Genomic DNA, 13,286 nt, shown 5'->3' on the forward strand with positions numbered 1-13,286 from the left:
TAATGACTTACACACATTTCACACTCCAAAAAATCAGTGGGAAATAAAGTAAACAAAGGGAAAGAAAGTTTGAAATTGTAAACAGCGCAGCAGCAGCTGAGTTTGCCAGTGTGTCCTTGACCATTGCATCATCCAGATGACCCACACCGCTAGACACGGCCTCTCTCCATCTACACTGCACCGCCTGTTGCTTTAGTCTATCCGGTCATCTTTCTACCTTCCTTCCTGCTTGTTTTATCGCTCCTCCATCAAACCACCAGTCATTAGTAAAAGCTTCCTCTGTGACTGACTGTGACTATCAGAGCCCAGAGGGACTTCATTAATGCTTTAAACATGTTGTTTGTGCCACTATCTCGTTGCTCCAAACAACCTTGAACATTATAAAGAGCTGGCTTATAAAAAGAAAATCAATTTTTGAAAAGGATTTTTTTATACATATATATATATGTATATACATAGTTTTAACTATCATTTTAACATTCTGTCTGAGTTTTGTGTTTGAAAGGTAAAAATGTGATATGTAGTGTTCTCAGCATAAACAAACATCGCTCTGCTTCTGCAAAATTACAGTGATTTGGTTGCACTATTTCAAAATACAAGGTGGCCATTAGAACTACAGGTAATTCAGTTGTGTTGTCCTTTGCAATCACACACGAGCAAAATTAGCATACCTCAACAGCCTGATAGAGAATTGCTTTCTCTGCTCATGTTCCATAAGCAAACATGCACGAGAGAAAGGCTAACCAAATAAAAGGTCTGTTGCCAAGCTAAGTGAATGGGTGTCACTTTGACAAATGCACAGCACTGAATCTTAGTTGACATTTTATTGTTTGTTGTCTCTCTCACACACACACACACGCACAAATGCATGTGCACAGGAATGCAAAACCAATTCACTAACTACGACTATGATTGTTCTTTTTGTTTTTATCCATACCATGAGTGACAAACACGCACACTTTGTGCATACACAAATACGCATTAGAGCTGCACAAGCGCAAAAGCTGATTATACATTCATAATTTTGAATGGATGACAGGTCTTGAGCAGCGTGGAGGGAAACAAAGTGAATTCTAATAAGCTTCTATTTACTTGTAGAGGTCTGTCCTCCAAAGACACAAATACACACAATAGTATTGCAAAGAAGTAAGGATGCCAGCTTATATCAACAGTTTAATCAGTGAAAGGAATGATGGCCCGTATTGTGTATTAGACGTTTGCTTGCAAAAGTAGGAGTTTTCCCACAAAAAATTCTCCATCTCTGTTTATCTCGTTGTTATGTCCTGAGCACTATCCATTGATCTGACCTGTTGGCCTTGTACAGCTGACTGGAACAGTGAAGCTATTCACCACCACCAGTCATAGCTGTGGGATTGATTGATTGAGGGCGAGCTTTTAAAATTAGAGGCACGGCAGTAACGTTTTATGTTTGGCGTGACTAACATGACAATCAATGAGTGAGTGGCCAAAGACTTCTTATAAATTGCTTGTTAAAAGAACTGGCTTTTAAATGTCCTGTTGGAAATAGCCACTAAAGTGAAAAGTATAAAGGGTGTCAGAGTTAAATGTTTTTTTTTTATTAGGTTCCTTCAAAGCAGCTTCTGCAAATCTGGACAGATCAAACCATTAGCTCAAAGTGGTTTGACATACAAATCAAGAACTAGCCTGTTTAACGATAAGATAGCCAGCACAACCTATGCTCAAGGCCTCTTTGACTTTGGCATTTATAATCAGCCAGGAAAACATTATCAACCAGCATGAATATGAAAGTGTTCAAACAAAGCACCCGAGATCATTCATTATTAACCACAAAAACACCTACCTTTTTCAGTTGGCCATTGCGGGTGCCGACAAACGCGACAGTGTTTCCACGGTAATCATATGCGGCTACTGAAGTCATGCCGTCGTCCTTGTCGATAAAGAGAGGGATACCCTCGATAGTGCTGGTACCCCCCAGAGGTTGATTGAAGTCCTGACCACAGAAGTTGTCATCAATCTGTAGCGGCTAGAGCAAAAAGGAGAACATTAAGTAAGGAGGGAAACAATGCATCTTAAAATGTTACACACATTTAGTCCAGTACACCCACAGAAATGTTTACTAAATCATGACATAAGAGCAAAAAAAAATGATCAACACAACCACCAGTCTTGTGATTTAGCAGCAATGTCTTTGTTCAAACGTTACTTCTCCTCGTTGAGTATATATCCACAAGCTGAGATTACAAAGTCAATGATATCCTGAGCAGTTTGTATCTACAAACCCAGTACTTGAATCATCCCTGCACAAGCATCCTCCGTAAGGCTCTAAAGACAAACGTAAGCCTTCCAGATGTTCAAGAGTCCCACTGCCACGTTTCCACATCCCGAGGAGCAGGTGGGAAGAGGCCTAAAGGATCATCGCACTGTAATGTCTTTATTTTAAGAGTGTGATTCAAATCACAGCTCAAACCACAACACACGCACATGCACATGCACAACACACACACACACGCGCACACACTTGAGTTATATCTACCAAGTTAAAACCAAAGTGTTTAGTCACGCTGGTGACATGGCCACATGATGGGGACCAAGTGACAACATCTGGAGCATTCCAGTATCACAAGAGACCTATTGCTAGGGGCAACCCACTGACCCATATAAAGCTTTAACCAGACACACAAAAACACAAAAGCACACACACACAGGCACAAATTTGATAACTTCTTCCGGCTGCTGAATCCAAAATAGATTTTCCCTCCATTGATTTCCAATTGATAGTGATCACTGTAAACTGCCATTGTGACAATAGCAGCAGTTTTGGAAATAAATGAGAATATCCAAATTTAAAAAGAACTTTGTAAGTGACGGTGCTGCCTGCTAAAGACTGTATGTATGTGGCTGTATGTGTGCGAACAATGTGTGTAAGAGGAGTTTGTGATATTTTATCATTTATGATTTATCGCCAAAACATTCTCACCGGTAAGAATATGTCATCCCACGATAATATAAACGATGAATTCCCATATCGGAAATTAGCGAGGGCCACGGGCCATTTGTCCCTCAATTTAGCCAAGAATGCCCCTAAAAAACTGTGTTCCACATTTCCACGCTGTTTACAGAAGCTCTGCACGGTGTGCACTGCCACTGCCTCCCTGCACACACCGCCGTCTATCTGTCTGTGAGTGAGGTGCTCGTCTCGGCTACCTGAAGCTGTCGTGCTGCGATACATCACGGACCGCTAGTGGGTTAAAACCAGACAATCATCCAACAAAGTGAACCGATTCAAGTTCCTCCGTCAGATCCACCCAAAGTTCCACAAACATGGGGACAGAGATGAACCTGTAGCAACAATTATGAACCGGAAACTCAACGAAAGCTAACTATGCTAAGCTAACACACCGACACACAGACTGGGCTAAGAGCTAAAGCTAACCACTCCTTAGAAGGAACAGACCATGTAAAAAGAACACGTCTTACTGTCATAAAGACACAGAGAGTCTGATTAGCAAGATTTAACACTTGTGTGGAAGGATAAAAGCTAAACATGTCATATGTTATGTTAGCATAAATACTAATGTCACTATTAATCTGTCCCAGTTTGTGAAACGCAATATTTTTTAATTATATTTCACGTGTTCACAAGATAAAACTGGTCCCATGAGACTAAAGTAACTATTGAGATTATTACACCTAAATATACTGATCTTTATCAATTTATTTATCAATCATAACTTTATGTAACTCATTATCAAATATGAAATAAACAAGATTCATCAGCAGTAAAAACACAATTGGAGTTTTTTGTGCTTTTCATGTGCTTTTTTAATTTTATTTTTTTTAATAATTTTATTTCAATGAATAATATACAACAACACTAATAGTAATCGACATGCACAAATATATTCCATAAAATATCAGCCCAAGAACTCTTTGAGTCAGCAGTTATTGTAGCCTGTTTTAATGTGTCTAGTGTTGATGTATTCAAATGTATTTGTGTTTGTAAGGAATCTGTTTACACTAAGTTGTGATTTTTTTGAATTTATTTTTTTTTATTTATCATGATTTTTATTGTTATTGTGATAAATACCAGAAATTATTGGTATAATTGTTTTTTGTCAATATCGCCCATCCCTAGTGTGTAAATTGCAGCACACACAGAAACACACACGGCAGTGTGTAAATGGTGGTGTAATCCACAGTCTTATCATTACATTATCTGATTGATCCACAGAGGGGAAAGATAACATACATCCCTCTCCCTCCAACCTGCCCAGAGCTTAGTAGATGTCAATACAACATTATTCTGGCTTATTCAGTCTTCTCACTTGTCCATCGTCTACAGAGAAGCTACAACAACTGTAGGTGATATCAATATCATCTCCATGTCCCTCAGGTCTGAAATCACTTTTTGGTCTGTCTGCTTTTATTGCCATAGGGCAACACTGCATAAGATAAACACTTTATGATATTTCATTTTATTCATTTATTTATTTTTTGCAGGAACAGGTGTCCTTTTAGAGTTTCTTAGTGAATAATAACAGCCGTTCCTGGAATAGTTGGTCATATCAAGGAACTTTCTGACCTTCCATCAATTTTTGTTTTACCAAAAGTCTCAAAGTAAAAACATAGAGGCCTAATCGAGAAACACATTTCACTGTGAAGTCAATCAGTCCGTCCTGAAAACAGTTTTAGGACTTACGTCATGTAACTCCAGGAAGTAAAAGCGCTACCAGCTCAAGTCAACAAAGCAATTGGCCCTTCTTGTTCTCTCTTTTTTTTCTTAATAAACATGTCACACGGGTGAAAGAAAGAGCAGTTTTAAATGGTAGCTCCTCCACAAACAAAGGTTTGAACTGAAGAAAGTAAGAGACAGAAGAACAGAAAGCTATTAACTGAAAACAACTTCCTTTTGTGATCACTAACAGCCTGAGGGAAATTTCATCACTGAGAACAACTGCAACAGATAGGCTACACACACGTGCAAACACAAGAACACGCTGATGAACTCGTGTGCACATACCTGAGCTCAGCAGGTCAAGCACATTATTAAGTTTCTTTGTCTAAATGTGTGTACAGGTATATAAATAGTTATTCATTGGCTTTATCTACTTAAGATTAACAGAGACTAAACAAGCTTAGGAGGGGAAGAACATGGGCTTATTATTATTCTATGAGTTTTAAAAAGGAATACTCACAATTTTTACCTTTTTTTTAATGAGGTTAAATTTCTTTTTACCCTTTTTGTTGAACGTTTGTTACGATGGGAGGGGCCTGAAAACTTTGAACAACAGAAAATAGATGAGTCAATCACTAAAGAAAGGTGATAAAAGACTAACAAATACAATTAAAAAAGTAACTTTCTAAACCATAAACCTCAGTCCAGTTTCCAGTGCACAAGGTGACATCGTAAAATCTTTTCTGCTTCCAAGGCAAGAAATGAAAATTAAAACTTTTCAAATCAAAAGGAGAAAAAATATACCTTATAATGCAAAAGAGGAACCAAACCAATTTGGTGACTGCTTGTGCAGCTCTATGTCAACACAGCTCTATAACAAGAGAAAAGGTCACTTAATAAAACTCCTAAGCTCAACTATGATACTCAACTGGTGCAAAGATCAGTATTGTTTAAATAAAAGCCCTTTTTGTTAAGTCATCTTCCCTTCTAACTTCAATTGTAAAGCATTCCTTCAGTCTTAGCATCATTTTTTACAATATGTTTATAATACTGTATTGTAAAAAAAAAAAAGCAACAGAAATAAAAGGAGCATCTGTTTTGATAATTTACGTGAAAACGTGTTTAAATGCAACTTCTCTAGCAGGTAAAATGTCTTGTAGGGTTTACTGTTAACAATAAATATTCAGGACTCCGCCTGGCAGGGAAATGGTTAATACACAAGATGCGGGGGCAATGTACACATGTGAGCTGTCAGCTGATAGTCAAGGTCACAGAGAAAAATGTGACCCAGATAGTGCCAATACAATATAGGAGATTTTCACATACATAAAGCAGAGAGTGGTCTATGGAAAAAACAGAAATCACATGTGGTCATGGCTAACAGCCACAACCCTGGTGGTTTCCCCCAGGGTGGAGACATTTCACCCAACTCATGCCATGAAACCATGAAATATAGCCATTCATATGGCATCTAACACGTGTGTATACACAACCCAGTCCATAGTAACACTGACTGATCACAGATGTGAGCAGGCTGGCCAAAGGAAACGGTGGAATAATCATTCCTCTATGATTCGTGCTTTCTGCAGCATTTTACGTCAGAAGAGAATGTGCGGGTGCGTGTTTCGCTAACCTCGAGTGGAAATTGTCAATAGTCCCCTCAATTCATTGAGCCATAGGAAAACAGCAGAATACAATACGGGCTTATGTACAGTACATGAACATACACGGTGAATGAAAACACTGCTGTGAATTAGAGCTATTGAGGTGAAAGGAAAACATACATGGTAAACACAAACCACTAACTTAAGGAGCAACATCCAAATACATTAAGCAACATGTTGCAAATAACAGTTTTCTGTTTGTTTATTTGAAAAATATATTCTGTGCAGGAGACATAAACACTATTAGGAGTGAAGCAGACCCCCAAACTAAAGGTGCCAAAGACCAGGAACCCCCACCGTACCTGAAGGAGGTTGAACACAGACATTGAAAAGCAGTTATGTAGAGACAGGCCATCTATAAGTGGGAATAAAGGGGAGGGGTTTTTGGGGCCCATCTATAAAGTCAGCAACATGATGGTCCATTGGCAGGGTTGGGGGGGTTACTTTTAAAAAGTAATCCAGTACAATTACATGTCACCGGTTAAAAAAAGGAATCAGTAACTTACTCTAAGTATCACTATATTAAAGTAATGTAACTGATTATTTTTGGATTACTTTTATATTACTTTTACAGTCACAATACATTAAATGAAATGTTTTAGTTTAACACAGTAGTTTAAATAAATAAGATTATCAATCAATTTACTCATAATTTATGAACAATTCAGTTCATTGACAAAATCATTGACCATTAGCCATTACAATGATAGGTTTATATTGTAACAGCTCTTCTGTTTGTTGGCTGTGTTTGTTGTAGATGTCCCTAATTCCTACAATTTTGGCAGTCAGTGAATGCAACATGAGGATGCAGGAGAGTGAGAGGAGGGGCAGAGGTGGTTAAGGTAGAGAGTTTGTCGGAGGCCAGAAGTTAGGATTAATCCTTTTAATTCAACGGAGCGGATATTTACGGTGTTTTATTTGGCGTGGTTATGGTAGACATTGACCACATAATAACGGCTCGTGCTTGTGTTTACGAATGTGCCCAGTTTCTTTACAACGTCTGTACAGATATTACGATATAAACTGTGTGATTAAGCTTTTTGAGGACTAACTTCAGCACCTACAGTCCAATCCCCCTGATACTAGTTACATCATAGTGTTTTAGTAGTAAGTGGAAGTACAGACAGGTTAGCAAGCTAACAAAGCTTTATCACTTTATCTTACTGCATTTCTGTGTGTTTCGGTAAATTTTACCTGCAGAGGTTTCTTCAGATTGGACTTTAAATCCCTGGATGATGGCGACATTTTAACAGCAGGCAGTCATCATTGACATTACCCTGTAGTATTGTTTCCTTTGTTGGATTTAAATGAAAAATGACGGAGTTTCCGTGGAGTGAAAGCTCTGGATTCATACTGATCCACACACACAGCCAGGCAGGAAACGCGTTGGTTTCACGTGTTCATTTGTTATGGTGAAGTGTCGCAATGTGTGTGCGCACTGTGTGTCTGTTGGACAGATGTATATTCCGCTTGCTTTTAAAATGTAATCCATCTAAGTAATCCCCTTTTTTTTTAAATACCTGTAATCTGATTACATGTTTTTCAATATACAGTAACGAATTACAGTTACAATTTTTTTGCATCCAGATTATGTAACACCGTTACTTTTAATCCGGTACTCCCCTAGCCTGTCCATTGGTCTATGATCTGTGATAATCACATTTATTTATTTATCTGAATAATATCCACTGTTATTCAGGAAGTTTATCATTGTTTGGACCATGGTATATAGTCATCTGAACGATGTAAATTATTGTTTTAATAAGAAACAAAATGGGTTAAAAGGGACCAAACATGGTGGAAAAGGTGTGAAATAGGATTCTAAAAACCATAGAAATTGGATAAAAGTTGTAAATTAGAGTAGCCAAAAAACAGACAGAAAAAGTGGCTAAAAAAAAAAAAAGGGTTCAAAGCGCCAGTTCAAGTTTGACTGGCAAATAATGGGCGTGACAAATTGTGAATGTGGTTAAATTGGCAAAAATAAGCATGAATATGGTGCAAAGAGGTTAAAAGTGACAATAATGGGTCAACATATTTGACATTAGGTGGAAAAATTGATGGAAAGGGTTTAAAAGTGCAGAACATGTCTTGAAAGTGGAAAAAAATTGCAGAAAAGGCATTTAAATTTGATGAAGTGGTAGAAATGGGAGTAGTGTAGCAAAAACACATTAAAAAGAGAAAGCATCATCTGATTCCTTCTAATCCTCACACATAATGTTGTTTCCAAAGATGTGCTACACTGCATTTGGAGACATTAGAAGCATGTGCATGATGGGGCTTACTGGTACTTCTCTGAGGGTTATGGTGGCAAGTGAGCTTCGACTGGAGTGATGATGCCAGTGTATGTGCTGGAAATGAATGAATCAAAGGTGGACAGCAGCTGCAGGAAAACAGGGAGGAAGTGGCAAAAAAAAAAATCTGTACAACCGTGTGTGTGTGTGTGTGTGTGTGTGTGTGTGTGTGTGTGTGTGTGTGTGTGTGTGTGTGTGTGTGTGTGTGTGTGTGTGTGTGTGTGTGTGTGTGTGTGTGAGAGAGAGAGAGAGAGACTGGCTCTGGCTCCAAGCAGAGTGAGGAATTCTGGGAGAAGGCAGCTCATGAATTACCCAGAAATCTCAATGGGGGCTTTGAAATCATGGAGGCATTGCTGAAGTTTCTTCAAGTAGAATAAACACATGAAGTGCTGCGGCTGCCATGTGTGTGTATGAGTGTGTGTGCGTGTGTGCATTCTCAGGGACAATTGGACATGCCCGTGTAATGATTTATAAAGTAGACACAAGCCTCCCAGCATCTCCATATTTACACATTAATTATGCCAAGTTGGCAATTGTGTAACTTGGTTGACATCGCTGCCAAAGAAGAACTCTCTCCATCTCTTTCTTATATTAAGATTCAGCAGCAAAACACACACCTATCAGGTCGCAGTAGTCTACAGGATTCATTTCGCAGACTACTTCCAGTTTGAAAGGTTAATGCAAAACAACTTAAAGTCATAACTTTGAGCACTGTTAGCAAAACGCATTGATGGGAACAGGACGGATCTGAAAAAAACTATCAGGCGAGATCAAATACAGCAGCTGAGAGATGAGGGTCTGAATCAGTGACCAGAACAGGTTTCGTCAAGCAAAGTGCTTAACCTCTGGCTGCTCTGGTGGAGCTGAGTCAGCATTTTGAAGTGTCAAAGTGTCAAATTATAACTAAGATAAAATAGAAAGATGCAACAATATGATTAAATAAATCCAGTGAGGGCCCTTATCAACCTCAGTGGGTTGCATCTTGTAAAGCTTAATACCTAAATTCAAAACCAAAATGACACACCATAAAAACAAGTGAGCCAATTTAAATTGAGTTCAGCAATAAGATAATTTGAAAGAAAAATGTGATTTTTATTTAGCTTGCGTAACTGATATAATAGCATCATTCCATCTATACATTTGTTTGGATTTTAAAACATCTAATTGAAAATAGCATCAGCCCACCTCAGGGACACGGTGACAATTCAGTATGGACTGTGGGAGACAACCAGTATACATGGAGAGAATCCATACATTGCATGCTTTGGCCTATTGTGGAGACTTACATAAAGACTGGATTGTGAAGCCACGACCTTCACGCTGTGAGCCAGGGTCACTGAACCTCAGCTATGAAGTGACTACAGATCGCTAAGCAACAATTCTGGGTCTTACAGACAATTGCCACTAAAATAGCATTATACCTGCCAAAGCAGTAGTTTGAACACAGCTGTACATGTATAGGATTAGTAGGGAAATGTAAAAACAAATGAATGAAGATAAAATAATGTCCAAAAGTCAGAGCAGGCAAACAAACATTGGCCACGATTACATGATGTTTTTTCATTCAGAATGAGTTATTCCGAATTAAATTATTTGGAATTTAAATGTTTTGCTTCGTGTTTACATGTAAATAAATGGAATGGTAAATGGACTTGATTTATATAGCGCTTTATCATCACACTTTATCACACACATAGTCAGGTACTGGGATCGAACCCCCAACCTCTCGATCAGAAGACGACCCACTACAACCTGAGCCACGGTCGCTCAGTAATTTTAAATTGAGGTTTACATGGAAAACCGGTTTATTTGGCTTTATCTATTTCTGCTTTAGGTCTGGAGGTTGGGAAAGGTTCTGAATGGACAAGGGGCGAAAGACGTATCACGTCTGATCGGGAAAAAACACACAACAAATCTTTTATCTTTGGCTCCAACATAGAAGACCAAACATCAGAACTGTTTTCACTTTCATTTTGAGTGTAGTTTTGAAGCAGCAGCTCGACAACAACACGGTTTCACTTTCATCTGCAGAGCAGGAGAGGAGAGATAGAGCAGCGGAGAAAGGAGGCAGAACACTGTACTTTGGTCAATCAAAGCCAGCGGTTAGTGCAACACCTGCTCTACCTCCATCATACAGAACGTTGAGTGAAAAATGAACTTCATAATAATCGGCGCATCGTTAGTGAAGCACTTGTGCTTCAAGCCCCGGTGAAGCCTGTTCCGTTTACCGAGGTCTGTGTGCGTAATCAGTCTGTGTCCGTGTGAATGTCCGCATGTTTATTCTTCCCTCCATCCACTCTTTCCATTATATCCATGTCTTTTAAGGCTCTTATTGAATAAAAAGTCTCAGCTGGGGTCCGGGGGGCATCCTGGACTATATCGTCACCTGCGTGTCATTGCGTCAAGTTGTGCATGCGTAGAACGACCATTATTACTGTAACTTAAGGTGGAATTAAGTGTTTACAAGACAGAGGAATTATTTAATTTGGAATTAAAATCAGAATAAACCAGCCGCCTAATTAGGATTTAAGTTTAATTTGGAATTAGGTTTGCATTAGGAATTAAGTGTTTACAAGGTCAGTTTAAAGAGGAATTAACTTTTATTCTGAACTAAAGAGCAATTAAAGCTCCCATGCACATTGGGGTAATCCAAGTGCAATGCACATTTCCTTAACATTTCAAGAGTACTCCTGATAATGATGTACACACGCACACGCACGCACGCACGCACACACACACACACACACACGTGCGATCAATACATAATTACACCGACAATTAGTATCATTAGAGTGGTACTGGAGATGGGGATTTGTTGAGCTAAACACTCCTTAGAGAGAGACAAAGGGAGTGAGAGGTCAGCGAACAGAAAAGCAGATTAAGCAGCTCACAGTCTGAGTGGTGCCTGCTCCAAAGATGTTCTATTGTTCTTTAATAACTGGGTGAGAACAAACCTTCTGTGACAATATAAGCTCTCTGTGACGCAAATTGAAAACCTATCCTGTTTGAACATGGATGAAATTCATATTTCAAATGTAGTTTAGTAACCAAATTAACTAATATTAACTGAAGCAAGACGTATTAGGTACTGATGACTTTTAAAGCAACCTGCTCAAATGGGGTTATCTGCTCAACTCATTTCAGCTGTCAATTACCTCAGTTCATCAACTCTGCCTAAATTTATCAGGTCTAATTGCTAAGACATATTTGCCGTCACATCACTTCAAATTAGGTCCAAAGGAATGAGCTAATGTTTAACAAAGACCATCTGTGATTTAAACTAATTATTTGATATTTGGAATAATGAAGTTAATCATGTTAGGCGATGGCCTGTGTCTTTGATATTACATATTCTATAAATGTTCCTGGATTATTACGGGCACTTTAGATTAACAAGAACTGTGATGAAATTGATTCTTACGTTTATTTTTCAATCTAACTTTTTCAGGGTTGTTTAACTAGAGTCTAGTTAAGATCAAACAATTGAACTAATGCTGTTTGAACAGCAATGTGTCAGAGAAAAGACACATTGTCCAATTAAGTTACCAAGTCAATTCAACATTTTTACTTTATGCTGCACCACACAACATACATTTGCATCTCTTTCCAACTGTAATAAGCAGTGTTTAGAATGACGGCGTTAGATAACGGCGCTAGGTAACGGCGTTTTTTTTTTCAGTAATGGGATAATCTAACTAATTACTTTTTATGCCGTTACAACGCTGGTAACGTTACTAAACGTTAAATGCGGTGCATTACCTGCAATGATTGAATAAACTGTGATCCGAAAGCATCCCTGGCTTCATATGCAGCTGTAGTGAGGAGGTGGGTTAAAAACAAGGTGAGCGATTGTGATTGGTTAAGGCGGCGTCATGTTTCATGGTAGCCAATCAGAGCCAGTGTTTTTAGACATGTGCCAGCACACGCGGCACATACACAGACACACACACACAACCACCACAGATTTGATGAAGCAGCAGAGATGGTGAGTGTGGAGCATTGCGATGAAAAGTTGTCATTTTTAATATGGCGATACAAACACTACTTAAAATTAATTGTGGTCAAAGGCAAGAACGTGCATGTGAAGTGTACATTATAACCAGGAGTGAAGACCTCACAACGACACGCATCTAAAAAATCGGAATTCTTTAATAAATAGCAATTTTTTTTTTTTTTAACAGTAACCCAAATAGTTACTTTCCTCAGTAATGAGTTACTTTTATTATAGAGCAATTCAGTTACTAACTCAGTAACTTTTTCGAACAAGTAATGAGTAACTATAACTAATTACTTAATGTTCCCAACACTGGTGATAAGTTTTATGGGTGCTTGCTTAAACAGGTATTTTATTAAATAACTTTTTCTCAAGAGTATTCTGAAAAATTAGTTCAGCTCTCGGCACAGCTTCGTAACTTTACTCTAATTAAAACAATTCTGTAAAAAAAAAAGTTTGGAGCCATTGTAACCCACACCATTATAAAGTCCTCATTACTTGGAGAAATAAAATACTAATTTGAGGGACTGGATTTTTTAGATCATAAAAGTAAATATGATCCTTGGCCAGCAGTGACTAGAGCTCACCTCTCAGAGTAAAACTGAGGTGAGGGTAAGACATGTTTTTCTCTCAGGCTTCCGAGTTAAAATAGGAGACTTAAAAAATCCAAGCCATTATAC

At 38.4% G+C, this 13,286-nt stretch overlaps 1 protein-coding gene across 7 annotated transcripts in view; it reads right to left on the reverse strand.

The window, feature by feature from the left end:
* plxna1b (plexin A1b) overlaps positions 1-13,286 on the reverse strand; it is a 223,494-nt gene that overhangs the window by 156,959 nt on the left and 53,249 nt on the right. For all 7 annotated transcript variants that reach the window (XM_028445792.1, XM_028445791.1, XM_028445789.1 and 4 more), the window contains exon 3: positions 1,823-2,005. In XM_028445792.1, the coding sequence (XP_028301593.1) occupies positions 1,823-2,005 (183 nt within the window). The remainder of the gene's footprint in view (positions 1-1,822; positions 2,006-13,286) is intronic.

The sequence above is a fragment of the Gouania willdenowi genome, chromosome 5 (genome assembly GCF_900634775.1).
Source record: "Gouania willdenowi chromosome 5, fGouWil2.1, whole genome shotgun sequence".
Lineage (NCBI taxonomy): Eukaryota > Metazoa > Chordata > Actinopteri > Blenniiformes > Gobiesocidae > Gouania > Gouania willdenowi.